Source organism: Acomys russatus, chromosome 18 (assembly GCF_903995435.1).
Source record: "Acomys russatus chromosome 18, mAcoRus1.1, whole genome shotgun sequence".
NCBI lineage: Eukaryota > Metazoa > Chordata > Mammalia > Rodentia > Muridae > Acomys > Acomys russatus.
Genome location: NC_067154.1, coordinates 12,764,726 through 12,792,701, shown reverse-complemented (window position 1 = coordinate 12,792,701; position 27,976 = coordinate 12,764,726). Strand labels below are relative to the sequence as shown.

Sequence of the window (27,976 nt, the reverse complement as noted above, 5' to 3'; positions counted from 1 at the left end):
GACTCCCCATTCCCATAGAGATGGGACTAGTAGCCAGGCCCCAGCTCCTCACCCAGGCTGTGCCTTCTCTTGTGAGAAACAGGAAGCTGGGACCTTTAGCAGCTCAGCGGCACCCTCTACATTAAATATTTATCTTGGAGTCCAGGTCAGAGCCTTAGTGCCTAAGAAGTCCTCTGCTGGTGAGGGGAATGGCCAGGATTCCTGGAGTTAGAAGATCTTCCACTTCGTTGGAGAGCAAGGAAGATAGTGAAAATGATGTGGCCCTTCTTAGTCCCAAGGACCCTGACAGGTGGGAAAATTTGGAGGAGGGAAGTGGGGAGTACTTTTAATCCCACAGGGAAGAAAGAGGCTGCTTCTCTGCGGTGAAAGGCCAATTCAAGCTTCAGAGGGCCCGCATACTGCTGCCTGACCCTCTTGCAGGCCCACTCCATCCCTCTCCCTTCAGTTTTCCTAAAAAAAAGGCCTCGTTAGGGCGTCGCATCTAGCCCCCTGCACTGTGAAATAGCTGCCTGTTAAAAGTCCTCACATCTGAGAGCCAGAGCCCCGTTAGCAGCTTTACATCTGTGGAAGCTGCTTGCTGCTTCCTCAAGACTCACCCATGGAGGAGGTCCTGGCACCCCTTGAGCTGTTCCTTAGCCTGAGCTTCCCAGGGGATCTTGTTTGAGGGCAGCACAAATAGTTCTTTCCCCACAGCTGGGAGATGTGAAGCTAATAAGTGAGTGTGCTAGGGGTTGTGAAAAAAAAACCCACTAACACTCAGGTTGCCTCAGGCACCAATGAAACTGCAGTAGGTACCACTGACCATACCCAACACATCACTAAAGTGGATCAGAAACCATTTTTACTGGTTGGTTTGTTGGGGACTTGGGTATCCCAGAAGTGAGTCACCCGCTAGAAGTACTCTGGGGTTTCCATTGTCCGTAAACATTTGCCTGGCACCTGCCAGCCAGGAGACTGGAAGAGGAGGGGAGAGGAGGGAGGGCCAGAGAGAATGGGGAGCCAGTGGGTGGTGTCCTTGGGATCCACGTCAGCACCGCAGGAACAGCGGAAAAGCAATATCAAAACAAATAGTGAACGGGAACACCAAGACCCTCCCAAGCTCATCCTTGCCCACGGGACCCCACCCTTATCCTCGGCAGCGCTTGCGGCTCGTCCTGGGAGCCGCTTACTCTCTTAGGTGAATTTCCTCCCCAAATTTTGTACGTGTGTGAGCATCCTAAGGTTTGCCAGTACACGTGTGTTGGCAAATGGCCGGCCGGCACGTTTAGACAGGCACGAACTCTCTTCCCCAAGTGGGCGCTGCCTTCACCCCTGGGCCACCCTGACTGTGGGGCTCCCTTATCTCGGTCCCAGCCTGTCTGCCTCCGGGCCTGTCTCCTGCCTCTCCAAGGCTGCGGGCTGCATATCTAATGCTGGCTCCACCCGGGGTCTGGCTCCCATGGCTTGTTTGGTTAATCACTCCTGCCCTCTGTCCTGGCTCTGCAAAGCAGCTCGCTTCCCACACCCTGGAAATGTCGCTGGAAACTTTGAGTGGCCCCCGCCAGCTCGCCCGCCCCCTTCCGACGCCAGCTTTGCGGTGGGGGCCGGAGAAGGCATCTGGGAAACCCAGTGGGCTCCCCGGGGACCCTTGGTGGCCCCTCCCTGCGCCGCCTCCTGGACGGCCCGGCCCCTTAGGCAAGGGGCCACAGCGTCCCTATGGCGTGTCGCAGGACACAGGGCACTCGCAGGGGTGAAGGAGGGAGTAGCCGGCACCTCTACTCCACCCCAACACAGCCCCGGCTCACAGTCTAAATCTGAGCCCCAAACTCCTCCCGCCGAACAACTCTCAGGGTTCTGCCTCCAAGCGCGCCCCCTTGGCCTTCCTCTTCCTCGTTGGGCGCCCAGCCTGGCCCAGCGTCTTGACCAGTCACGAGGGCCGCAACCGCGTACTTCTCCCTGCCCTCTTTCCCCGAGGGCTCGCTGTGGCTGCGCCAGGCAGGAGCTGGCTGAGATGGTCCTGCCCTCCTGGGCGGCCCCAAGCTCTCCAACCTGCTCACCCGGGAAGGTAGGTACGGGGACTAAAAGGGGCGGGAAGGAGGCAAGACACAGCCTGGGATGGACAAGAGGAAGGCATAGAGCCCCTCCCCTGGGTTTCCAGGCTCTGAGATTGTGCGAAGTTCCATTACCCACAATCCAGAAAAACCCTGACCCTGTCCACGGGGACCTGGAAAAGCAGAGGGTAGAGTTCCCACCTTCAGGGCCTCACTCTGAGGTGGGAAGGTGTCTACCAAACCTAGAAATACTTCATTCTTTCAGCCCTTTGGAGAGGGCTGCTTGGATGCAGGGGCTGCCTGATTTCTGAGAACTCACCACAGGTGTCTGAACACCTTCTGTTCTATGCTGGACAGTCACCAATCCCCCAGGAGGCCCCCTGTCTTGCTTAGGGTTCTGCCTAATGTCTCCAGGCGGGCCTGCTGGGAGAAAAACCAGAACCACCTTCCGGGCCCCATCCTACCCCTGTGTATTCTCAGGAGTGCCTTTACATGGAGCCGAGTGGGAGAGGAGCAGATAGAGGTACCCCAGGGTCAGCAGCTCCTGAAACCAGGTGGTGATGGGGGAGTTGAATCTTCTTCCCTGGAGAGGACACTTCTAGCTTTGCTAGGAGGGTGGGACAGTAACATTAGGGAAGGAAGGCCTGTCAGCTGATGATGGTTGCAGCTGCTGATGCTGAGGGCAACTTGGCCTCCAGCCATGAGCCAAGCAGGGATGGGTAGCTCTACAGCTAGTGTGCCCAGGCTTCCTTGATCTTCAATCCTGCCTTGCCTCACTTTCCCTTGGAGGAAGTCCAAGCGGCGGGACCGGGGGTGTGTTTGTGTCTTTGGCTGTTGGTAAGAGCTTTAATTGGATCCAGCTGGTGGGCTGTACCTCCTCCAGACTCAACCTCCCCACCCCACAAGTCAGGGATTGGCTGGGTCCCCAACAGGCTGCTCAGATGTCAGAAGGAATCCCCACAAATGCAGACCAGAGAGGGTGCTGCCCCCAGCCTCCTTTGTATCCTTGCCAATGCCTGAGCAGAAACTCAGTGTAGAAGGCGAGGGCCCACAAGCCTCTGTTGTACTGTCTTTATGCCCTCAGTCCCCCACAGCTCTTATGCTCTTCACGTGACTGTTTGCTGACATGCTTTTTATTTTAACCCCCTGATGCTCACATGATCCACCCTGCCACCCCCCACCTCCACCCCAGTCATAGTCATGTCACTGAATATATCCTATCACACACAGGATACCTCCTGAGGTATCTGGTAGCCTTGCTTAGAGCCGCCACAAACCCCACAGGCACATACAAGCCAGATTTGGCCCAGGGCAAAAGGTGGCCAGGTCCTCTCTACTAGCTGCCCTAGTTCCCCCGTGCCTTCCTTCTAGGGCAACTGGCTATCTTGGCACAGAGAGCCCCAGAGGGGGTGGTAAGTTTATTTCACTAGGGCCCCATCCAGCCAGGAAGGTGTAGAGGTGCAAATTATGCACCATAGCTCTCTAGGCCCCCAAAGCCCCTTTGTGCCCACGAACTATGACCTCTTTGTCCTCCTGCACCCACCTTATGTACCCCTTTGATCGCCTCCATCTCCCAGATGCCCTGAGCTCCCTTCTGCTCACCCTTGAGTGAGGCAGAAGAACCTACTGGCTTGTAGAGCATAATGCTGTCAGCCAGGGAGGACCCTCCCTTCAAAGCCAAGCTTGCAGGTTCAGGAGTGTATGCGTGTGCAAGAGAGAGACTTCTAGAATTCAGCACCGCCGCACCCCCCCCCCCCCAGGGCAGGATCAAGTCCTCTTGTGTTGCGTTGTCATCTGCTGCTTCGCTTTCCATCCACCTAGCACAGGCCCTGAGTGTTCTAGAACTGTGATCTGCACAGGAGGCCAGCGGGTAGCCCACATTCCCTTGATCCCAGAAGGAGTGACTCCCCTGCCTGGCAATGCTCCACCATGCTCTCTCCTTGGCCCTGTTAAGGATGAGGGCACTGCTGGCTGCTTCCCAGTGGTCAGCAGGAAGGTGGCCTTGATGCTGACTGCCCTTGTGCCTGAAAAACAAGCAGATGCTACCCAGGACGTGAGGGTGGCAAAAGAACAAAAGTAAAGGCTTGTGTGCTCTAGTCCTCTCTGCTAGCTGCCCTAGTTCCCTGTCCCTTCCCTCTAGGGGAGTTGACTATCCTGGCACAGAGAGCCCCCAAGCCCGAGGGGGGTGGTCAGCAGGCTGCATGCCTGCTGCTGGCCAGCCTCCCTAGCCTCCTCCTTGCCTGGCTTCCCCTCCCCCACTCCCACCCAGAGCTCCTGCCCCAGGCCTAACAAGCAGTCTATTGTGCCTCTGGGAGTCCGCACTGGCAGCCTGCAGGCCGGTGCCCAGAGCCGCCTGTTTCCTGGGTCCTTGAGCTCCCCCCCCCCCAGCTGCCCATAATTCCCTCCCACAACCTACCTTCCTCCCCCACCAGTGGGTTGAGTCAAGAGGTCCCAGGCAGTCCAGCCCGGCAAGGCTTTCCCTTCCTTCCTCCTGGCCTGCAGAGCACACGCGAAGGAGCAGCAGGCACATCCTGTGTCCTCCAACTTTGACCCAAGCATGCAAGGCTTCCCTGCTGGGCTCAGCCTGGAGGATTTCATCCCTGGCCATCTACGGACCCATATAGGCCCATCTTCCCGGGGGACAAGGGTGAGTGAACAGTTGTGGGCCAGAAATTGATGGGGACACTAGCAGGCCCCATGAGGGAGCAGATGATTGAAAGTGTAAGGAGGGAAGAAGGTCTGAAGAGAGCTCCAGAGAGATCTCCATGGCTTCCCCAGGAGGCCCAGGTTGTCATCCCTTCCCACTCCAGTGGAATCCCTGGGCCCTGAGCTTGCTGCTCCCGGCCCCTCCCCACAGGTGCCTGTGATCCGGAATGGTGGCTCCAACACCCTTAATTTCCAGTTCCACGACCCTGCGCCCAGGACTGTGTGCAATGGCTATGCCCCGCCCAGGAGAGATGGTTCCCAGCATCCAGGTGGGTCTGCTTGGGATGATGTGGCCTAGGAAGCTTATGCAGGGGATGGAGGCGAGCGAGTTCCCTGTGCCAGGTGGAAGGGCATGGATCTTTCAAGGCCATGAGAAGATTCCCCAGGGAACTGTGGCTTCAGCTTCGTGTTCTCTGGGTGATCACACTTATCTTGAGAAAGGAACCTTGAAGAGAGAACAGTCTGACCCAGCCCTTCCCTCCCTCTTGACAAGGGAAGGACATGTGCAGGAAGCCATGGCCTTAGGGGTCAAGGGAACTATAACAGGGCCAGTGATGCAAATGGGAGGATAAGTGTTAGCTCAAGAATAGACAGGGACCAGGCCCCCTCAGACACTCAGGACTCTGATGCAGCATGAGAGCTTGACATCTAGGCCCTAAGGTCTCTGAGCTCCACAGGACCCCTCAGTGAACTCCAGCCCAGCCTTTACTCAGCATTCCCTGGAGTCAGACACTGCGCAAAGGACCTCGGTCATCTGACAATTAATTATTGAGTGCTCTCAGCAGGACAACGCTGAGCAGACATTTCACAAGTCTAACCTTATCCAATCCGTCCACATCCAAGCCAAGAGTCAGGGTCTATAATGGGCATCTTCCCGGGGAGGATCCAGTCTCAGAGATGCTCCGGGGTAGCTGAGACTGCATTGAGATCCATACCCTTGACCCTCTGGCCTTGAAGCCATTATACTAAACTGCTCAGAAGCTACATGTTGTGGGGGAAGTTGGGGCACAGAATACATGCCTGGGGAATGAGTTTCTAGCTTCTCTGTGGGCTGTTGTCTGTATGCACTAGGCACTGTGGCACAGCCTGGAAGTCACCGCATCTTTGCTGAAATGACTGTCCTTTTATACAAATAGAAACTAAGGCACCATGAGAGTGATTAAAGGGGCTAAACTTAAACAGCCAGTAGGTGGCAGAGCTGGGTCATTACAGTCCCATTCCCTGCCCTGAACTGCCCCTGACCCCCCCAACCAAACCCCCTACATCCCAGAATCAGCCTTGCCACACCCTAGCTGGGATGTCCCCAGCATTTAATACATGTAATGATTCCCAGCCCTGCTCCTGCAAACTTTTAGGGCAGTCCTAGGAGAACAGAGTGGGGTGGGGATGGACACAGACTGCTCCAAACTCCTCTTAAAATTAAGAAATAAACAAGCAGAAGCCTGGGGCGCTTGTGGAGTTGGCATCATCCAGCCAAACAAAGAGGGGTTGAAACTTTGAACTCACAGAATCAATGTTCTGAGGAGAGACAGACAAGGACAGGTGGGATCTCCTGCCTTTCAGCTAATGTTCTCACACACCTCTCATAGACCCAGCGTGGTATCAGACTTGGCCAGGCCCTGGGAGCAGACCCTCTGCGAGCCCAAAGCAGCCTGCCTCCCAGCATGCCCAGAACTGGTCAGCCACATGGACCAAGGACAACAAGCGACGGGACAAGCGCTGGGTGAAGTACGAGGGAATCGGGCCCGTGGATGAGAGCGGCATGCCCATTGCTCCCCGATCTGTGAGTCCAGGGCTGGGGGTCACAGAAAGAGGGGCCCGGAGACCCTCCTAAGTTTGATTTCTATGCGTATAATAGGGGTGAGGTATGAAGGCTGTCTGAGTCACACACATGTTATATCGTACAGAGGCCGAAGATGGAAAGCCACCACTTTAAGGGCTAAACCCAACAGGGATGCCCTTAGTTTTGTGTCCCAAAGGCCTAGCATAGCACCCACAAAATAGCTATCTGTTTACTAGCTGAGTCCTGGTGTGAGTCCTGGGTGAGATTGCCAAGGCAGGCAGGGAAGGATCCTGTCCTCCCCCTGGGACTCCTGCGACCCTGGCCTTCCATTGCCTTCATATCTTGCGCTAGCCGTGTTTACTCATCGTCACATACTCTTCTTGCTTTGTAAGGTCCAGACATGATGGGTTATGTGAAATGCCCTCTCTCTCTACAGTGTTACTTTTGCTTCCTCATGGAGAAAAATGCTAATTGTAGAAGCATCAAGAAGACTGAGGTGACAGCTCAGTCAGTAAAGTGCTTTTTTTTTTTTTTTTTTTTTTTTTTTTAAATATATATAAGCATGAAGGCCTGGGTTCAAGTCCCTGGAACTTACATTAAAAAAAAAGTGGGCATGGAGGCGCATGCTTATAATCCCAGCATGGGGAAGGCAGAGGCAGGCAGATCTCTGAGCTCGAGCCAGGGCTATACAGAGAAACCCTGTCTCAAAAAACAAAACAAAACAAGTGGACAGTGCTTGAGGAATAATACCTGAGGTTGACCTCTGCCCTCCATACGCACGTGCATGCACATACACACATGCATACAACCACGCCTACACCCACACGAACATGAACTCGTGTGTATGCAGTGCATGTGTGTGCACATATAGATGTGTTAAAACACAAGGAAAGATGTAAATCATTCTACATTTCACAATGGAGGGTCATCATCCTCTACACTGAAGAGAGTTCGTCCATGTACCTAATTCATACACAACATGCCACAAAAGGAGCTGGGAGAAGGCTCAGTGGGTAAAGCGCTTACTGAATAGCTATATTAAACCTAGGTGCTGCCATGTATGTCTGCAGTCCCAAAGCTGCCTGTAGGCATGACAGGGAGACCCCAATGGCTTCCTGGCTAGCTGGTCTAGAGGAAACAATGAACTCCAAGTTCAGTGGGAGACCCTGTCTCAAAAACCATTCCTACATTCTGAGGGGTGGTGATGCCTTTTTTCTCAGCACTCAGGAGGCAGAGGCAGGAGAATCTCTGTGAGTTCAGCCCAGTTTACATAGTGAGTTCTAGGCCAGCCAAAGGCTCCCTGTTAGTGAACCGTGGTCTCCGAAATAAAACAAAATAAAAATAAGGAGCTGAGGAGATGGCTCTGTGGTTAAGAGCACTTGTGCTTAAGGGGAATCAGGCTTGATTCCCCAGCAGCCACGTGGCGGCTCACAACTGTCCACAACTGGTTCCAGGGATTCCAACACTCTTTTTTGACCTCTGAGGATGCAAGCAAAATATTCATACATGTTTTAATTGAAACATTGGGATCAAATATCCTGCAACACATACATATTTTAAAAATCCTTAAAAAAAAATAAGTGAATAGGGCTGGAGAGATGGCTCAGAGGTTAAGAGCACTGTTCTTCCAGAGGCCCTAAGTTCAATTCCCAGCAACTACATGGTGGCTCATAACCATCTATAATTAGATCTGGTGCCCTCTTCTGGTGGGCAGTCACACATGCAGGCAGAACTTTGTATACATAATAAGTAAATACATCTTAAAAAAAAATAAAAATAAATTAGGTAAAGGGATGGATAAAGGCAGTCGCCCTCATTCCTGATGACCCAACTTTGATCCCCAGAACCCATAGGATAGCAAGAGAGAACCTATTCCTGTAAATTGTCCTATTCCTGTAAATTGTCCTATTCCTGTAAATTGTCCTCTGGTCTCCACATATGGGTGTGGCATGTGCACATCCCACCCCCAATAATAGATGGCAGAAAACATTTAAAAACATGGTGGAGAGCAATAGACCTCCGGTCTCCACATGTACGTGCCCCCTGTACCTGTATGCACTCAGGTGCACACCACCACCACCACCACCACCACCACCACCACCACCACCACACCACCACTACCACCACACCACCCCCACACCACCACACACCACCACCACACCACACCACCACCACCACACACCACCACCACCACACCACCACCACACCACCACACCACCACACCACACCACCACCACCACCACCACCACCACCACACCACCCCACCACCACACCCACACCACCACTACCACCACCATCACCACCCCACACCACCACCCACCACCAACCACACCACCACCACACACACCACCACCACACACACCACCCACCATCACCACCACCACCACCACACCACACCACCACCACCACCCACCACACACACCACCACCATCACCACCAGCACCACCACCATCACCACCACCACCACCACACCACAACCACCATCACCACCACTACCCCACCACCACCACCACCAGCACCACCACCACCACCACATCACCACACCACCCACCACCACCACCAGCACACACCACCACCAAGCACCCACACCACCACCACCACACCACCCACACCACCACACCACCACCACCCACCACCACCACCACCACACACCACACACCACATACCACAGCACCACACCACCACCATCACACCAACCACCATCACCACCACCCAGCACCACCACCATCACCACCACCACCACCACCACCACCACCATCCACCACCACCACCACCACCACCATCACCACCACCATCACCACCACCATCACACCACCATCCACCACCACCACCACCACCACCATCACACCAACCACCACACCACCACCACACCACCACCACCTCCACCACCATCACCACCACCATCACCACCACCACCACCACCACCACCACCACCACCACCACCACCACCACCACCCACCACCACCACCACCACCACCACCACCACCACCTCCACCACCATCACCACCACCACCACCACCACCACCACCACCACCACCACCACCACCACCACCACCAGAGCCATTCCCCAGATCCCGGCCATCTATAGGGATTTCAAGGTGCCCAGAAAAGGGTCTCATTAAGGAAAACTCTTGTGGCTTGTCACTGGGGAGGATGGGTGAGCAGGGAGGCCTGAGAAGGGTGGGTGAGCAGACATACCTGATTTTAATTTTCTGATCTCAGAGTGTTGACAGCCCCAGAGACTGGTATCGGAGAATGTTCCAGCAAATTCACCGGAAGATGCCAGGTTAGACACCCTTCCAGGGCCCGGTAGACTCCCAACAATCTGGGACTTGTGGGAGGCATAGAAAGGAGGATTTCTTTGCTTACGAGATTCTTTTGACTTCTCCAAGCTCTAAGGTGAGTGGTCCTGAAAAGAGCATACATCAAAAAAGTTGATGTCTGTACCCTAGTATTCGGGGGGGGGGGGGGCAGAGGCAGGGGCATCACAGATTTGAGGACAGTCTAGACTACAAAGTGGGACTCTATCTCAAAAATCTAAAAAAGAAAGAGGGGAAAAAAGAAAAGAGGAAGAGAGGGAGAGATGGAGGGAGGGAGAGAGGGAGCGAGGAGGGAGGGAGGGAGGGAGGAAGGAAGGGAGTTTTTCTGTTCCACCAATGCTTGAGGTCAACAGGGGCCTCCAGAGCATCCTTGGGTGGACAGTGGAATTTCTCTGAGGTCCTCTAGGGGCTTCCTGGGACTCCTTGGGCTTTTGGTTAGGCTGCAGTGCCACCCATGGCAGCAAGGTGTCTTCCAAAAGCCAGTGCACTCGCTACAGGCCATTTGTGCAATGAGTCAGTTCTTGCCTGTCTGTGCCTGAGGACCTACTATGTGCGCAATAAGATGCGCAATAAGAAGATGGTGGAAAGGCCTAGAATAAAACCAAAGAAGGCTGCGAAGTGACTTAGTGCAATTCGGCTGAGACCTGACTCAGAACAGGCAGGGAAGGACCCCATGAAGAGGCCCTTGAGCTAACTCCGGAAAATGTAGAGAGGAACGTGTTGCCTGCAGAGGATGCTCCGAAGACCCAGAAGGGACGGCTCATCTAGGCCATGCTAGACCAGCCAGGAGCCCCTGGACTGCAGCAAGAGGAGACTGAGGGTAGGAGACCCAGCCAGAGAGGTCATAGGGTAAGGTCTTATGAGGTCCCTAAGAGGACTTTGGTTTCTACTAAATAAGAAACCTAGAACCCTGGGCAATTTTGAGCAGCAGAGTGAAGAGTTCTAACAGTGAAGGCTGGAAGGATCTCCCACACTGCCCAGACGCAGAAGAAATGGAGGAAACAGGGCCACCAATTCCCCTGATTGGCAAGGCTGGAGACAGGGTGAGGGTGGGGGTGGAGGGGGGTGAGGGATGGTGGGGGATGCAGGGGTGGGGGGTGGCACCATGGAAGCTCTGCTCTTAACCAGTCTACCCCGGTCCAGGGCAGTGGGCAGTTGGGTGGGATGGGATGGGATTCCAGGAACATTCCAAGTGCAGTCATTGACATTTGATCATGTTTGGATTTGGCTTGAAAGAACAGCATCAAGAGTGAATGTAAACCTTAGCTGTTTGGCTTTTCTTTTTCTTTCTTTCTTTCTTTCTTTCTTTCTTTCTTTCTTTCTTTCTTTTTCAAGACAGGGTTTCTCTGTGTAGCCTTGGCTGTCCTAGACTCACTTTGTAGACCAGGCTGGCCTCGAACTCACAGCAATCCACCTGCCTCTGCCTCCCAAGTGCTGAGATTAAAGGCATGCACTACCACGCCCAGGCTCGGCTTTTATTTTTCAGACAGGGTTTCCTGTATCCAGGCTGTCTTCCAGGCTTTGAGCTTGCACGTAGCTGAGGCTGGCCCGGCCTAAAGTTCTCAGTATTCTTGCCTCAGGGGACACAGGAGTGTGCCTGGCTTTGGTGCTGCCTAGAGACAGCGAAGACTGCAGAGGGCCCAGGGTTAAAATGCATTCACAGCCTGGCATGGTGGTGCACACATTTAGTCCCAGCACTTGGGGGATGGAGACAGGAGAATCTCTGTGAGTTCAAGGCCAGCCTGGTCTACACAGCAAGTTCCAGGGCAGCCAAGGCTACATCATGAGTCCTTGTCTCAAAACGAAACAAAAACCCAACACAACAACAATAACAAGGCTTTTGGTTTTCAAGGCATGTCACACCCAAGTAGAACAGGCAGTAGAATGCCCAAGGCTAGTTCAGGGACAAGGTCTCAGCTGCACATGGGAATACCTGGGACTCAAAAAAAGACGGTGATTCCCAGTCCTTGGCAATTCTAATGAATAGCCTTGGCTTGGCTATAAACTAGAACTGTGGGAATAGATAACACCATCCTTACCCTTCAGCAGCTGAAGGAGATTGGTTCCCTGCAAGAACAAATCCTTGTATAAAGTGCCATAGCCAAAGCTATGGCTATAGGACTTCATGGTGAGCCCTCAGGAAGCAGAGGCAGGAAGCTTGCCATGAGTTCTAGGCCAACCTAGGCTGTGATGTGAGGTCCCTATCTCAAAGAAAAGCTAAAAGTGGGTTGGCGTGATGACTTTGGCAGGTAAAGACTTCCAGGCCTGACGATCTTCAAAACCCACATAGTAGAAGGAAAGGCCCGATGTTTGCAAGTTGCCCTCTGACCCTTACACACATGCTGTGGCATGCATGTGTCTATACACATACACACAACAAAGGAAAAAAAAAAATGAAATGGCCGGAGAGCTAAGTGTCTGCTCTTCTAGAAGACCCAGGTTCAATTCCCACCACCTACATGACAGCTCACAACAATCTGTAAATCCAATTCCAGGGGCTCTGGTGCGCTCTTTTGGCCTTCGTGGGGAACCAGGCATGCATGTGGTTCACAGACAAATATATATAAAATAAAAAAAGAGAACAGTACATTTAGGTATAAGTAGTCATATTTGCATATACTCCCATACATTCTCTCATGGACCTGATATTGCCTCTAGATTACATTTATTTATTTATTTATTTATTTATTTATTTATTTATTTATTTATTTTATATGACTGCTTTATACCTGGAGGCCAGAAGAGGGCACAAATCTCATTATAGATGGTTGTGAGTCACCATGTGGTTGCTGGGAATTGAACTCAGAACCTCTGGAAGAGCAGGTGGTGCTCTTAACCTCTGAGCAAAATAAAGGCTGCATTTAGGAGCCTGTGCTATACTGTATTGTTTAGGGAATAATGACAAGTAATAGTTTGTGTACATGTGCAGCATAGATTTGATTTCTATTAACAAAGCGGGTCTGGTTGAATCCCCGGATATAGACGCCCTGTGAAAATAAGGCTGAGTGTATTTGAAAAGCCTCAAGACTAGCTGAGATCACACAGGGAGATGGAGAGACAGTCTTTAGGACTGAACCTCCTAGGCATGTGGGTTTGGAGAAGCCCCACTGGAGAGAGAAAAGCAGCCTGGAGTCTGGAGATGATGCCTCTAGAGAGATTGAAGGAGAGGCAAATCTCCCTGAGGCAGATGAGAGAAAGGACTTTCAGAAGGGAAGAGCTGTGACAAATACTGCCACTGAGTCAGGCTAGCTGACTTGGAAGCTGACCACAAAGGCTGGGTGCCATGGAGGTCCTGAGCCCTTTGGTCAGAGTGGTGGGGGCAGCAGCGGTGAGCAGTAGGCTTGTTAGGAAAGAGGAGCGGGAGCTAGAGACACGGTGGTATGGTTGCTGTGAGGACAAGCAGACACCCCAGCAGCAGAGGGAGGTGAAGGCAGGCACCTGAGGAAGGCACTTGGGTTTTAGGAACCTCCTACTAAGCACCTCCCCCACTCCAACCTCTGAAAAGCCCTGGGAGGTGTAGGTCTGGATAAAGTGAGAAATAGGAGGTGTAGTTGGAGAAGAGAAAGGGGTGGTGGGGGTAAGCACAGCTTCCCCAAGCCGGCATGGCCAGGTCATCAGGAGAGGGCGTACGTGGGACCGATCAGGGGGGCCTAGAGGGTGTGGTTCCCACCCATTTGGCTCTCCCAGGCCTAAAGCCTGCCAGAGGCAGGCATTTCAAGCCCTCCCAAGGGCTGCCCTCCCCATTCCTTCCCTCCCTCAGGACATTCTTCAGGCCCTGACTCAGCCCTCAGCCCCTGCTGCAGGCAGAAGGGGAGGCTGGGAGCGGCTAGGCAGGCTCCCCGGAGGAGCACCCTGTCCTCACTCTGTGTTCCATGGCTGACCTGGTCCTCTTTGTCCCCCAGACCTGCAGCTGGACTGGACCTCGGAAGACTCGCCCAAAGGTGAGGGGTATGGGGTTCACTGGTCTGAGTCTGGAGACTTGCAGCCTGGGCTTGGGGCCTTCCTGGGTGGTGTGATTCCACACAAGAAGACTTTAAGGGCCACCTCCGGGAACACTAAATCCTCTGGCAAGAGATGGCTAAGACTACCTTCATTATCCAGAGCGCCCTTGTTTTGCCATCTGCTGACAAGATTTCCCTGGGGCCTCTCTTTTCTTATCTGTAAAATGGGGATACTATCTTGTCCCAAAGCTGTTTTGAGGAGTTTGTATCATAGAGCCTTTGGTACAAAGCTCATGTACTAGCTGGGGGCTCATCTCTGTCTCTGTGAGCCTGTCATCTACGTGGTAGGATGGAAGTGGGTACCAGAGCCTTAAACAGCTGTCCAACCTTAGTCCTTGTCTGTCTGTCTTTCACCTCTAGTGGTTTCCTCACGTGCCTCTTCTGCGGACCCCAGGCATCCAGGGCCTCAGCAAAGACCTGCTTCCAGGCCTGGTACAGCTGTGACTTCTAGCGGGTGAGCTGTGGGCAAGGCACTGTAGAGACGAGTGTCCCCTTGTGGCCAAAGACGACACAACCTGGGAGCAGACGGGAAAGGAGTCTATTCCCCTATTGGGTTCTAGAGGAGCTCAGAGGGTATTCACCACTGCAGAGATCCAAACTCACTTAGGGTCAAAGAGAGCCAGGAATAGACCCGCTCTTGTGGTGCATCAGAGACCATGAGTGATGTGTGGGTCCAGGGCACCGGGGATGGAAGGGCAGCTTGGACATGTGGCTCTTCCACTTTAAAGACTGAGAGAACCTATAGCGTGGACGAACCCAGGCTTCTGCTGAATTGTGGCTCAGACGTGCCTTCCAGAGAAAGAAAGGAAGACATCCCTTCCCCTGTGCTGAGAGCACAGGTGCTCTGTTCCACCTTGGGGGACTCTGCTCTGTGGTTAAGTACACCAGCTGTGTGTGCCTATAAGGGGCAGAATTCAGTTCAGCAGCATAGCCGTCACTGACTGGTGGCCTCTGTCATCAGTGAGGTCGTGACAGAGGTCCAGCTTGAACCCTGAGTCGAGGTCCAGGTCAGTGCACCGTCACTAGTCATCTGGCCTTGAGTGTCAATGTCTCCTCTTGTAAGTGGGGATGGTGGGGGGCGGGGCGGACTGTGAGGACTGAATGAGCAAGTGTTTGCGCCTTGCATTGTGATGGCCTATAGCAAGTCTGCAAACATCCTAACGCACAGGTTCCCATATGATGAGCGCTTCCTTTCCTGCAAGCAGCACATTCCATTCCCATGATCACCTTTTTATTGTCAAAACGGGAACAGCCATAATTATAGGCGACGGGCCCTCTGCTGTGGTCAGACATGCCATCATTTGATAAGCTCAGTTATCCCCTGGGTGGCTTTCAGACTAAAACCTGAGGCTGGGATATGAAAGCCACCCAGAAAGGAAACCAAAGCCAAAAGCTAAGGTAGACAGGACACCTCAGTGACTTGAGGTTGGCCATGCAGGTTTTTATCACTGGATCCGAGCCCCATGGACCTGAGGCTCAAGTCTCCTGGGAAGAGGTGCCCCCAGGTTTTCCTTGGACTTGTGTGTCATCTTATACCCTGGGCCGTGGTTTTTAAGGTCACTTGACTGTAGCATCCTGAAAGCTAGCTGCACCGGCACACACGCCACACCAAACACAAATGCGGCATGCTCTTGCACAAGAGCGATCCTGGACACCCGTGGAGCAATGTTTGTATAGGTCTTTTGCTGGGCACTTAGCACATGCTCCCTCGCAAGTCGCTCTCCTTTTACCAGTGTCGAGCCCAAGGTTCCATACAGCTTGCCATAGCTACTAGGTCACATAGATACTAGGTGATGAGGCTGGGTTCAAACCCAGAACTCACGCATTGTCTGCTCCACAACACTACTTCCACAGTAAGTGGGTAAGTAGACTCCCTCTGTAGGATGTGGACAGTGGTAAAGGAATGGGCACAGCCCCTTCTCCTTTGGTTACATTCTCGCCTATGCCTCAGTTTTCTTTTCTTTTCTTTCTTTTTTTCTTTTTCTTTCTTTCCCTTCCTTCCTTCCTTCTTTCCTTTGTATGTGTGTATGTGTTTGTTTTTGCTTTTTTTAAAGACAGGGTTTCTCTGTGTAGCACTGGCTGTCCTGGACTCACTTTGTATACCAGAGATCTGCTGTCTCTGCCCCAGTGTTAGGATTAAAGGCGTGCGCTACCACACTCTGATGCCTCACTTTTCTGAAAGGAAGCTGAAGTGGTATTTTTCTCTTTCTTCAGAAGAAACTGGAACCACTCTGAAGAGACATCTCGAAAGACCTTTAACTATAATCTTGGGCCATCCTCTTCGGGGCTCCACCCCCCAAGTCAGGTAGGCCATTCTGCCCCCCAACACCACCCCAGCTACATGGTCTCTGGCCACATCTATCTGTTGCCATGGGGCAGATAACTCCCTGATTCCAGCTTGCGTACTAAAGAAGGGACTTGTGGCCATGTCAGGAAAGACAAGGCCCACCTTTAGACTCTGGATCCAACCCCAGTGTCCTTCTGCTCAAGCTGAAGGCCACCCACATCCATTCAGGTATCCAGACGTCGAGAGAAAGGAGAGAATGTCTGGTCAGAAGATTCCTGGAACCAGTTTCTACAAGAACTAGAAAGTGGGCATAAGGTGAGGGCATTAGCAGAGTCCTCCAGGACTGGCCACCCCTCTCATCTGGAACCTGTTCCATGAGAGTTCATCCTCTTTGACCTACTCTTCCCACCCTGCAGCCCAAGAAACCACTGGTGGACGGCCCTGTTGAGAAGCCTGCCCAGCCCATTGAGGTGAGTGCTGCCGGGTGGGATAGGGGGACACCAGTGTCAGCAGTAACAAGGGTGACTCCAGGTAATGTCTTAGGAGCCATGGATAAAGGCCCTAGATCCAAGGTTCCAGCTTGGCCTAGTCCCATCCATTTTCATCTCCATCCCTAGCACCAAGGACAGTGACAGAATGCAGTAGATGACTAGTAAACACACACACACACACACACACACACACACACACACACACACACACACACACGACAGACCAGTGAGTGTGGACTGGAGTTATCAAAAGTACTTATAAAATGGAGCTGAGTTTGGCCAGGCTGACATGAGCCTATCTAGGAAAAAGTGTAAGCAGAGACTAGGGCGGGTGTGTGTGTACCTGAGTAAACGTGCGTGTGCATGTGTGCGTGCGTGCATGTATGTGTGTGTAAGGCTCAGCCCACTGGAATGAGTCTGAGTTGTGTGATGGTCGAGTGTAATGAACAGGCCATGGAAGTTCATGGAAGCAAATAGAAAAGAATTTGGCAGGTCCTCGGGTCCTTAAACAAAAAATACTACCCATTCCCACTTCTTTCCCCTCAACTTAAAAAGGCCAGGAAAAACTAAAGCACTCGGGATTCCCTGGAGTCTGGGTTGGGGACTGGTGACAGGGATGACGTGACACATTCCTGCTGCATGGTTGAAGTGTTGAAGCATGCCTGAAGGCATGGGAAACCCGTCCTTGTCCCCTCCGTGAGTCGGGTCCCTGACCAGCCTCTCACTTCTGACCTCTGACCAGCCACCAATACACTTCCCCCAAAGGATCTTATCCCCCGCCCCCCCAGGTCCTGCTAGAGAGAGAATTAGCCAAGCTGAGCGCAGAACTGGACAAGGACTTGCGGGCCATCGAGAACCGTCTGCCGTCCCCCAAGGTACCAGCCTCCAGAGGGCTGCTGAAGGGAAGGCCTTAGCCACAGCAGCAGGGAACAGAGGGAAGCAGGCAGACCCAGAAACTGGAAACTTCAGCCTTATCTGAGCTGCAAAGCACTGGGTGTCGACTTTCTAAATTAACCCATGAACCCTTCCCGGCCAATTCTGATTCAGTCGGGTCCAGGGGCCCCCCATCCTGCCAGGCCTCCCCCAAGTCACAGCCCCTGGGACCCCTAGACCCGACCAGGCCCTGGCTTCCCGGGGCCAGCCTCCTTCCTTCTTGCCTCCTCCCCTGCAAGAAGGCTCGGGCCGCCTCTAGGACCCCGCGTCCCGCCCCTCTCCGGCCTCCTTCCCTCCTGAGCTGCAAACTTTTCCGGAGGAGGTGGCTGTAACTGGCCTGGGCTGCCTGGGTCCCCGGGTCCCAGGCTCTGATCACGTCCGGTGTCCCTGCGCAGAACTCTTCTCAGACTTCTCAGACTCCAGGACGGTCCGCTGAGCAGCAGGTCCCGGAGCAGCGGCCCTCCGCCCGGTGAGTGGCAAAGACGCTGCTAGCACTGAGGGTCTGTTCCCGGGGGAGGGGACGTGGCGTGCGGACGGGCCTGGAGAGGGGGCGATGGCCCTGCCCAAGATGGGGGACGGGCGAACCTTAGAGAAGGGGCCTGAAGATCGGCAAAAGTGGCCTAGGGCCACTCCAACGGCACCTCTGCTGGGACTGTCTGCCCCCGCTGAGGGCCACCTGACCTAAGCCTGTGGTGGTAGTGGCAGCAGGGGTGGCAGCGCGGTGATGGGACCGGAGTCCTGACACTTGGCGGGGGGGGGGGGGGGGGGTGTGCAGGGGGAACCTCTGCAAACCCAAGGCCTCACCCTTCCCGGCCCTCCGGCCCCGCAGGGGAAGTAGGACATCCTGTTGAGAGCCTGGGACCTGGGAATCCGCCTTGGGAGGCAGGGGACAGGATATGGGTAGTGGGAAGGCCTAGGAGGTCAGTAAGGTATGCCGACCAGCCCTGAGGGATGGAAAGTTCCAGACAGGTGACTCACTGCCTCTGTCCCTGCAGCCCGTCCTCACCTTGGAGGCCCAACTCCCCGCATGCACCTCACTTCGGTTCCTCCCGACCCTTGAGCCCCCACAGAATGGCAGACGGTGTAGGAAGTCCCTTTCTGGGACGCAGAGATTTTGTCTACCCTTCCTCAACCGGAGGTAAGACAACCCCTGGTTTTGTTGGCAGTGACAGGCCTTCGACTGGTTCTAGAAGTTCTATTACAGCTATGTGGTGCCCTAGGAAGGGGAGGGTGGGGGGCCGGGAAGGTCACAGAGCCCCTTGCTTCCCTGTGCCTAACCTGGGTTGGGGGAAACGTAACCCACCCCAACCCGATCCAACCCCCCACCCCACCCCCCAGACATGACCTCCCCAAGCTGAGGTGGTGCTTCTCCACAGAGCCTAGTGCCTCTGAAAGGGGTAGCAGCCCTGCGAGGAAGGAGGAGAAGAAGGTAAGAGAGTCCTCAGGGTCAGGGGTCAGGGGTCAAGGAGTTGTCTGGGCAGGTCCCTGTCTGGCTGAGTTAGCCCTATTCTGTCCTCTCTCCCTTCCCAGAGGAAGGCTGCCCGGGTCAAGTTTGACTTCCAGGCGCAGTCCCCCAAGTAAGTGGCCTTTTCAGGTCTTCCCCCTCCATCCTTAGGCGGTCTGCACTATGTGTATGGGGGTGGGGGTGTGTAGGGGGAGGGTGGGGGAGGATGAGGGAGGTAGGGAAGGACTTCAGTGGGCAGAAGGCTGGAGCGGGAGGTGGCACACAGGGCAGGGACTCAGGAACCTGGTGCTGTATCCCTGCTGTCACCTGCAGGGAGCTGACCCTACAGAAGGGTGACATCGTCTACATCCACAAAGAAGTGGACAAGAACTGGCTGGAAGGGGAGCACCATGGCCGACTGGGCATCTTCCCAGCTAATTATGTGGAGGTTAGTGGGAGAGACGGAGCAAGCCTACTAGGAGGCTCTAGGGCTTGGGAAAAGACTTAACACTGCAGACTTGAGGTTTCTTGCAAAACTGAGAGCTCTGGGCTCTCTTGCTTGAATGTCTTTGGCCCACACATCACCTGGTCCAGAGCTCAATCTACCTGTCTCCCAGCCCAGAGGAGGAAAAAGAGCCCTTTGACCAGAAGCCAACCTCCCATGTGAGCCCCAGATTTTAACTCTCAGACCCCATCTTTCTATCCTGATCTCAATTACCCAGAATGTGTGACACTTCACCTGCAAATGTGTCTTTCAGGACTGTTACTAGTTTGTTCCTCACACTGGCTGGGGAGTCATAATTATCTCTTCTGCAATGAGTGGCAGAGTCATGTCTAAACACAGGCCGAGACCTATAGGTTATTTTTAGTATCTGTCTTAAGTCATAGGTAACTAAGCCTCTGACATAAAGTTGTTCATAATATCCCCTTATATTTTAAAAACATTTACTCTTGGGTGTGGAGAGATAGCTTAGTGGCTGCTCTTCCAGAGGACCTGGGTTCAGTTCCCAGCACACTCGTGGCAGCTCACAACTGTCTGTAACTCCAGATCCAAGGGATTTGACCCTACACATAGACATGAATACAGGCAAAACACCAATGTACATACAATAAAAAATTAAATAAATTATAAAAATATACTTATTCATGTATGTGTGGATGTGTTTGTATGTGAAGGTGCAAACCAGCTGTGGTGCACATCTGGAGGTCAGAGGGCAAATCTGGGGTCTCAGTTCTCACCTTCCACTTTGAGGCAGGGTCTCCTGTTTGCTATTGGCTTTGCCATCAGGTCATCAGGCTTTTCCCCTCGTTGAGCCTCCTCTATGACAACATTCTTTCCTCAATGTTAGTAACCGATTGTCCTCAAGGTCCCAGTGTTGCAACTGTGTATCCTTTTATTCTGGTTACGGATTTATTTCTTCAGTCTTTTCTTGTAGCTTACTTTAGTTTCAACAGCTTTTCTCTATTTTTGTTTTCAATTTCATCTTTATTCTTTTGTTTTTTAAACTTTTCTTGTTTAGTTTGTAAGTGAAAATTTAGCCTTTTCTTCTTCTTCTTTCTTCTTCTTCTTTTTCCTCTGACAAGAGTGGCACAGTAGCTCAGGCTAGCCTGGAAGTCACTATGTAGCCCTGGCTGGCCTCAAATTTATGCTGATCTTCCTGCCTCCTGTTAGTTTAGATGATTGATAATACTAGTATTTGATCCTATAAGTTTTTCTCTAATCACTATTTTAGCTGCATCCCACAAATAAAAATAAATAAATAAACACATTAAAATAAAAAGAATTAATTTTTTTGTTTTTGTTTTGTTTTGAGATGGGATCTTATTGTGTAGCCCTGGATGGAGACTAGGCTAGTCTTGAACTCACAGAGAGCTGCTTGCCTCTGCCTCTCAAGGGCCGGGCATGGTGGCGCATGCCTTTAATCCCAGCACTCAGGAGGCAGAGGCAGGCGGATCGCTGTGAGTTCGAGGCCAGCCTGGTCTACAAAGTGAGTCTAGGATGGCCAAGGCTACACAGAGAAACCCTGTCTCGAAAAAACAAAAACAAAAAAACAAAAAACAAAGGCATATGCCACGAGGCCTGACTAAATTGTGATTATTATTATTGCTACTGTTCTTATTATTACTTTCTCACTTCCTTTGTGGTTTCCCTTTGATGTCTGGGTAGGCTGTTATAATTTAGGCTCTTGATTTAACAAGTATTATAGAGTCTGCCCACCCATACATTCATCTCTTTTTCTTCAGTGGTTTTACTAAGTGTATATAGTTATCTAGCCCAGCAGTCATCTTCAGCATGGTGTGACATGGTCAATTAGCTTATTGATTTTTATGAACAGGGTCAACCAACAACACATGGGGTTTCAGAGCCATGGTGGGGCCAAAAGGGAGGAGGGACCAAGATACTTGAACCAAGGGCCACTTGCCCCCCAGCAGTGGTACAAGATGGAATAAATTAAGCCAGGTGTAGTGGCACTTGGGAGGCAGAGGCAAGTGGATCTCTGTGAGTTTGAGGCTAGTCTGGTCTATACAGTAAGTTCCGGAATAGTCAGAGCTATACAGTGAGACCCCTGTCTTCAGAAATAATAATAATAATAATAAAGTTTTAGAACAAGTTGCTTTGCAGCTCAGAACCCTTGAGAGACTAGGAGCTAGACAGACTCCCTGGTAGGCAGAGGGAGAAAGGCCATGGCTAGGTAATAGATGGTGAATTTCTAAGATGTCTGGCTTCTTCCTCACCTTTTCTGACTTGAGACAAAAGACTGACCAGCTTCAAACAAAGGCTCTGTAAGCCTTTGTCTCTTTAGCAGGCCCCCTGCTGATGGACTGGCTCAGCAAGTTTGTGGACTGGGCATATTACACAACAGTTGTGGGCCAATCAGCCCTTCTAGCGTTCTTCAAACTGACCAACCCTAAATCAGGGGAGGAAGAGCCTTCAGATGCTTAAAATTACCATAGCACACAGGAAAGACTGGAATTTTTTTGCTTTCCCTTGCAGAGAGTCTTTCTCCCCCCCCCCCCCTCGTGTGCTGCATATGTATGTTTCCTCAGCCCTGATAAATACCTGTTGCCCTGGCTACCCTGGAAGTCAAACTGTAGACCAGGCTGGCCTAAAACTCCCAGAGATCTGCCTGCCTCTGCCTCCAGAGTGCTGGGATTAAAGGCAGCGCCACCACGCCTGGCTGCCTTTTCATTCTTTAACTAGCAGAGAAAAATGAACCTGGCCAAGACCTCTAGACTGTATGTCTTACTCACTGTTCTATTGCTCTGAAGAGACGCCACGACCAAGGAAACTTTTATGGAAGAAAGCATTTAACTGGGGGCTGGCTTACAGTTTCAGAGTCTTTTGTTCATTATCATCCTGGCAGAGAGCATGGTGGCACATATGGAGCTGGAGCAGTAGCTGAGAGCTACAGCCAGTCCACAGGCGGGGCGGGGGAGGGGCAGAGACAGAATCACTAGGCCTGGCTTGAGTTTTTAGAATCCCAAAGCCCCACCCCCCAAGAGATATGCTTCCTCCAACAAGGCCACACCTCCTAATCCTTCTAATCCTTCAAACAGTACCACTCCCTGGTGACTAAGTGTTCAAATACATGACCCTAATATGGGGGACCATTCTTATTCAAACTGACACACCCTATCACCTAACTCTCACTGTATCCATGCAACTCTAATTGGGCTGGCTTCTTTCTTTGCATCCACCACCCTGCTCTGCCTGTCCAACTGCACATCACTCCCCTGAAACATCTTCCTCCGGCAAACCTCCCCAGATGACCCATCTCACAGAGCCTGCCTGTCCTCACAACTGCCACCTCCAAGGCGGCGTCTGGTCAGTGTCTGGATGTGACATCTGACCAGGAACAGCCTTGTCTGCGCTGCTCCTTCTTCCGGGAGCATCGTTAGGTGTGTGCCCAGTTGCTATCCGGTCTGAACTCCTCTCACGTCCTCCCTGCAGGTTCTGCCTGCACATGAGATCCCCAAGCCCATCAAGCCGCCCACGTACCAGGTGCTGGAGTATGGAGATGCTGTAGCCCAGTATACCTTCAAGGGAGACCTGGAGGTGGAGCTGTCCTTCCGAAAGGTGAGGCCAGGCAGGGCATGGTAGAGTCGGGGGATCCTGCAGAGCGAAATGAACATTTAAAAAAAAATGTCAGCTGTACTCAGAATTGTAGGGTTTTTTTTCAATCCCTTGGAATAGGTTACCTTGGATTTTTGTTTTTGTTTTTGTTTTTTTTTTTTTTCACCCCAGTACTGGTGACTGAACCAAGGGCCCTGGCTGCACAAGGCAAATGCTGGGTTACAGCCCTCATTTTACTTTTAATTTTGAAGCAGGGTCTTGCTAAGTTGACCAAGCTGTCCTTGAACTCACTCCTTAGCCCAGGCTAATCTTGGAATCACTCTATAGCCCAGGTTGGCCTTGCACTTGCTCTGTAGCCCAGGCTAGCCTTGAACTTTTTTTTTTTAAATGTGTGAGTGTTTTGCCTGCATGTATGTGTTTACCACATGTGTGCAGTGCCCATGGAGGCCAGGGGTGAGTATCAACCCCCTGAAACCAGGAATAAGAGATGGTTGTGAGCCACTACCTGGTGCTGGGGATGGGATCCAGCCCTCTGCAAGAACATCAGGTAACGCTGAGCATCTCTCTAGCCCTCGGGCCCTGAACTTTTGATACTCTTGCCTTAACCTCCCAAGTAGCTGGGATTATAGGCATGTGCCACGGCTTGACCAATTTTTTTCCATGTTTGAAAGAATGCCATGAACAGAGTTTCACTTTGTCATTCTGGTTGGCCTAGAATTCACTGTATAGGCCAGGATTGCCTGGGATTCACCAAAGTCCCCCTGCCTCAGCTGCCCAAATAGTAGGATTACAGGTATGAGCCATCATGCCTGGCCCTAGCATTGTGTCTTTAATCACCTGGTTGGTGGGACCATGAGGATCATACTCTACGTTTTTAAAGGGACACAAAGAAATTTTGTGTGTAAAGGGTACTGTATCAAACTTGAGGCCCTTGTGTGTGCACATACATGTGCACATGTGTGTATATGACTTCTGGGATGTCACTGACATGTATGTTTTGCGATAAATTATGGTGAAGAAAGTTTGAGAAGTTTCTGTGAGATGAGGAACTAGCCTTCCTTTGGTTGAATTTGAGGTCAAAGGCTACAGATACCCCTAATGAGTGCCTCTAATAAAAGCTGGCTCCAGACACAGGCAGAGGAGGAATTGCGGTGCATGGCTGGGCAGGAGAGAGGACTGGATAGTGAGAGGTGGGGACATCCTCCTGAGAGTAGCCTGCTGACTTTGTGGCAGTTCTGCACCAACCTCCGTCAGCTTATCCTGAGAATGCCTTCTGCCTTTGGCATGTCACAGGACGTGTGAGTCAGGGACAGGACTGAGTTGTGGTGGCATGTTAAGATCTGCCCCGGGCTACTTATAAGGCCACTCCTTGATTCTGTGTCTCATAGCAACTAGGGTGACTAGTTATCCCACTTAACACATGAGGAAACCAAGCTCAGAGGGGCAGAGCAGCTTGCCCAAGGCCATATAGCTTAGACTTGGCACTGGGATTCGTACCTATGTACTTAGGGGTTGGAGTTAGGGATTGATAGTGTTATGAGCTTTGCCAGGGGCAAGACCTGGTCCAAACCCAGCACTGCTTGCTATGGGAATAGCTTGGTCTTCCCTTTGTTCCTGACTCCTCTCTTTTCAGCTATGTGACTTTGGGTATCTGGCTGAGCCTCTCTGAGCCTGATCCCTGTTAGGCCTGAATGAAATGGCCCAGGTAGGCCACCCTCGGATGTGTGATGGCCAAGAAAGCCCTGCTCATGTGAACGCCTCTCTAACCCCTCAGGGGGAGCACATCTGCCTGATCCGCAAGGTGAACGAACATTGGTACGAGGGGCGCATCACAGGCACAGGGCGCCAAGGCATCTTCCCTGCCAGCTACGTGCAGATAAACAAGGAGCCCCGGATCCGGGTCTGCGACGATAGCCCCCAGCTCCCTGCATCACCTCACCTGACAGCCACCGCTCGGCTAGCCTGCCACTCCAGCTCCCCCTCAACACACATGGACCCCACTGACTGGGGAGGTCGGACCTCCCCTCGCCGGTCTGCCTTCCCCTTCCCCATCACCCACCAGGAGCCCAGATCCCAAAGCCAGGTGAGGTGGCCTGCTTCTCACCCTGCCTTCCTCAGACTAGTCAGTACTGGTAATCCTCCCTGGATAGCCTCCAGAGAAGTGTGGAAAGCTGGGCAGAACCTAGCATGGCCCCATCTTGCTTTGGCTCCAACCTCCTTGAGGTTGTTCTAATCTTTCATCCTCCATCTTAGAGAGGCCGTGGGCAGCCTAGACAGGCTAGACTTGACCCTCCAAAGTACCACTTTAGCAGTGTACATCTTAATAAGGTAGTACTGGGTATGAGGGCTCTGGTGTTTGCTTGCTGTGTGGCCCGCAGGTAAGTCGCTTGCACTCTCTGAGATTGAGTCGCCATGTGTAGAAAGGCCAGCAGTTCTCACTGTAGAGGATGGATGGGGTAGGTCTGAGCAAAGGTGTTCGGCAATCCTTCAGTATGCACTTGGCCCTGGGTCCACATGTTTAACCCAGCTTGCCTCTCTGAGCAGGTAAGGCTGCTCCTGACTCCTCCTCAGACTTGTTTTGCCCTTGTTGGAGCTCAGAAGTTCGGCCACTCACCCTGCCTGGGGCCTGAGCCCACATCCAAGTGCCTCTGAAGTGAGCTAGTCAAATCCCACATTCCTGAGCCTGGGAATTTGATGAAACAGCATGAAAACGGAGCATTAGGCTCTGTGGTACCCTAGTCTACTACTTCTCCCTCACACTTCCTCTTTCTGGACTTCCCATGAACCCCCCAGAACCTCAGTAGCCCCGGACCAGCCCTGTCCCATCCTCGAAGCACCAGCCATCCCGTAGACCTGGGGGCCTCCTCCCCAAGCACCACAGAGATACACTGGACTCCGTGAGTACCAGCTGATGGTGCTTGCCTTGGGTGGGAGTTGTTGGCAAGCAACACTGACCCAGGGCCTGACTCTCCTTCACCTATAGGTTGGGGGAACTCCTATGGAGAGCTAGTCTTTTGATGCTTAGGTGATGTGGAGAGGGCACCCAAAGTGACAGCTCTTGATAGAACTGCCAGCCAGTCTGGGAAGGAGCCCAAGGCCTCTGGCTGCCATGCTGTCATTTGCCACAGGTACCGGGCTATGTACCAGTACAGGCCTCAGAATGAGGATGAGCTGGAACTCCGAGAAGGGGACCGTGTGGATGTCATGCAGCAATGTGACGATGGCTGGTTTGTGGGTATGTAGTCTGTGGAGGGAGGGGAGGGCCAGTCAGAAAGAGGTTATCTTAGGGTCTCCTCTAGGACTTAAGAGGCAGCGCTGGTTCGATACAGATTCATAGCCAACACCCACGCCTTCCCTCTGAGTTGACAATGCCTCCTTCCTGTCCTGAAGAGAGAGGCAAGGACTAGGGAAAACTGCCTCAGTGTGTGCTCAGTGATAGAGTCACACTTGCGACAGGATTCCTGGCTCCCAGACCCCTGTTCCTTCCCTCTGTATACCACTGCTTCCGCAAGCAGGTCTCATATCCCAGCGTCCTCTACCCAGGCCCCATCCACTCACACAACCTGAGAAACAATGTAAGGTCACAGCCTGCCAGGCAGTGGTGGTGCACACCTTTAATCCCAGCACTTGGGAGGCAGAGACAGGCAACTTCTCTATGAGTTTGAGCCAGCCTGGTCTACAGAGTGAGTTCCAGGGCTACAGAGTGAAACCCTATCTCAATACCCCACCCTCCCCCCAAAAACAAAAACAAACAAACAAAAAAAGAAAATCTCAACCCCTCACTACTGGCCCAAGCTATTATTCTTAAAGGACTAAGACCTAATGCCTCATACTGATCTTGTCTGGTACCAGCTGACCCACCCACCAGCCTCCCCAAAGTGGGCCAACCTCATGTACTCTTGGCTTCAAAGGATAGGTCAGGGAGAGAAGTGAGTGGCTAGACTTCTAATGAGCCAACTTTGGTGCCCTAGGGCTTGACGCCCTGCCTGGGAAGAGGAGGTCATAGGGATAGACCTTGATAATGTAGTCTCCCCTTCTAGTCTGACTCTCAGTGGCTCAGTCTGGTGTTTCTTTTATACCATGAATGAAGTTTTGTAGATTTCTATGGACAAGAAGAAAGAGCACTCTGTCTGTGGCAGAAGCCATAATGCTATGGGGCACGGCTTGGACTTGTTTCTGATATGGTTACCCAATAGCCATATGTGGCTATTTATGTGTAGATTAGTTAAAAAGAAAGAAAATTAAAAGGCCTAGCCCCTTCTTTTCACTAGTATATTTCAAGTACATTTCTTCCCTCACCCCAGGACACGTGCTTCTGGGGGGAGTGGGGGTCTTAGCAAGCTAGAAACCTGGCTCACCATCCCAACTCTACCTCTAGGCAGCCGGGTACCTATCTCTGAAATGAAGGTGTTCTCCTAGATCAGGGGGTTCCTCCCTGTAGAAGGTCTGTGATTCCTCTTCCCAGTTCCTGCTTTTTCTCAAAGAAACTTGGAGTCCCTCCTGTGCGCAGAGCTGTCTTTCATTGGTTGGTTTGGAAGTGCAGCTTTACTTGCACCGCTAGGGGGCAGGAACGAGAAGAGGAAATCAAGTCCTTTCGCTGCGAACCCGATTCCACTTGCAGTTCCAGGGTCTGTCAGCGGAGGGCGCGCCCTAACCTGCATAACGCGTCTTTTCCTTTTTCAGGTGTTTCCCGGAGAACTCAGAAATTTGGGACGTTCCCTGGAAATTATGTAGCCCCGGTGTGAGTGGTCTCCATGGCAATTTGGAGCCAACGAGGATGGGGTGGGGAGCAGTAGTAGTATGAGAGGAAGAGAGCTCCTCCCCCACACCCTCTTCCCCCAGCATCTGCAGAGACCCCAGTAACTTTCCTTTCAAGCCCCCTTGAACTTCCCTGGACTGATTCCCA

General features: G+C 52.4%; 1 protein-coding gene across 1 annotated transcript; it reads left to right on the top strand.

Annotated features, from left to right (window-relative positions):
* Positions 1 to 19: 19 nt before the first annotated feature.
* On the top strand, positions 20 to 27,912 carry Sorbs3 (sorbin and SH3 domain containing 3). The gene is made up of 21 exons (XM_051160791.1): positions 20 to 289; positions 4,533 to 4,677; positions 4,888 to 5,005; positions 6,326 to 6,519; positions 9,742 to 9,805; positions 13,742 to 13,780; positions 14,201 to 14,294; positions 16,055 to 16,145; positions 16,356 to 16,442; positions 16,544 to 16,597; positions 17,407 to 17,493; positions 17,947 to 18,020; positions 18,547 to 18,689; positions 18,928 to 18,980; positions 19,082 to 19,128; positions 19,329 to 19,443; positions 22,948 to 23,073; positions 24,845 to 25,153; positions 25,864 to 25,967; positions 26,199 to 26,305; positions 27,754 to 27,912. The coding sequence occupies exons 1-21, from the start codon at positions 189 to 191 to the stop codon at positions 27,813 to 27,815; spliced, it is 2,214 nt and encodes a 737-aa protein (XP_051016748.1). The 5' UTR covers positions 20 to 188; the 3' UTR covers positions 27,816 to 27,912.
* The last annotated feature ends 64 nt before the right edge of the window (positions 27,913 to 27,976 follow it).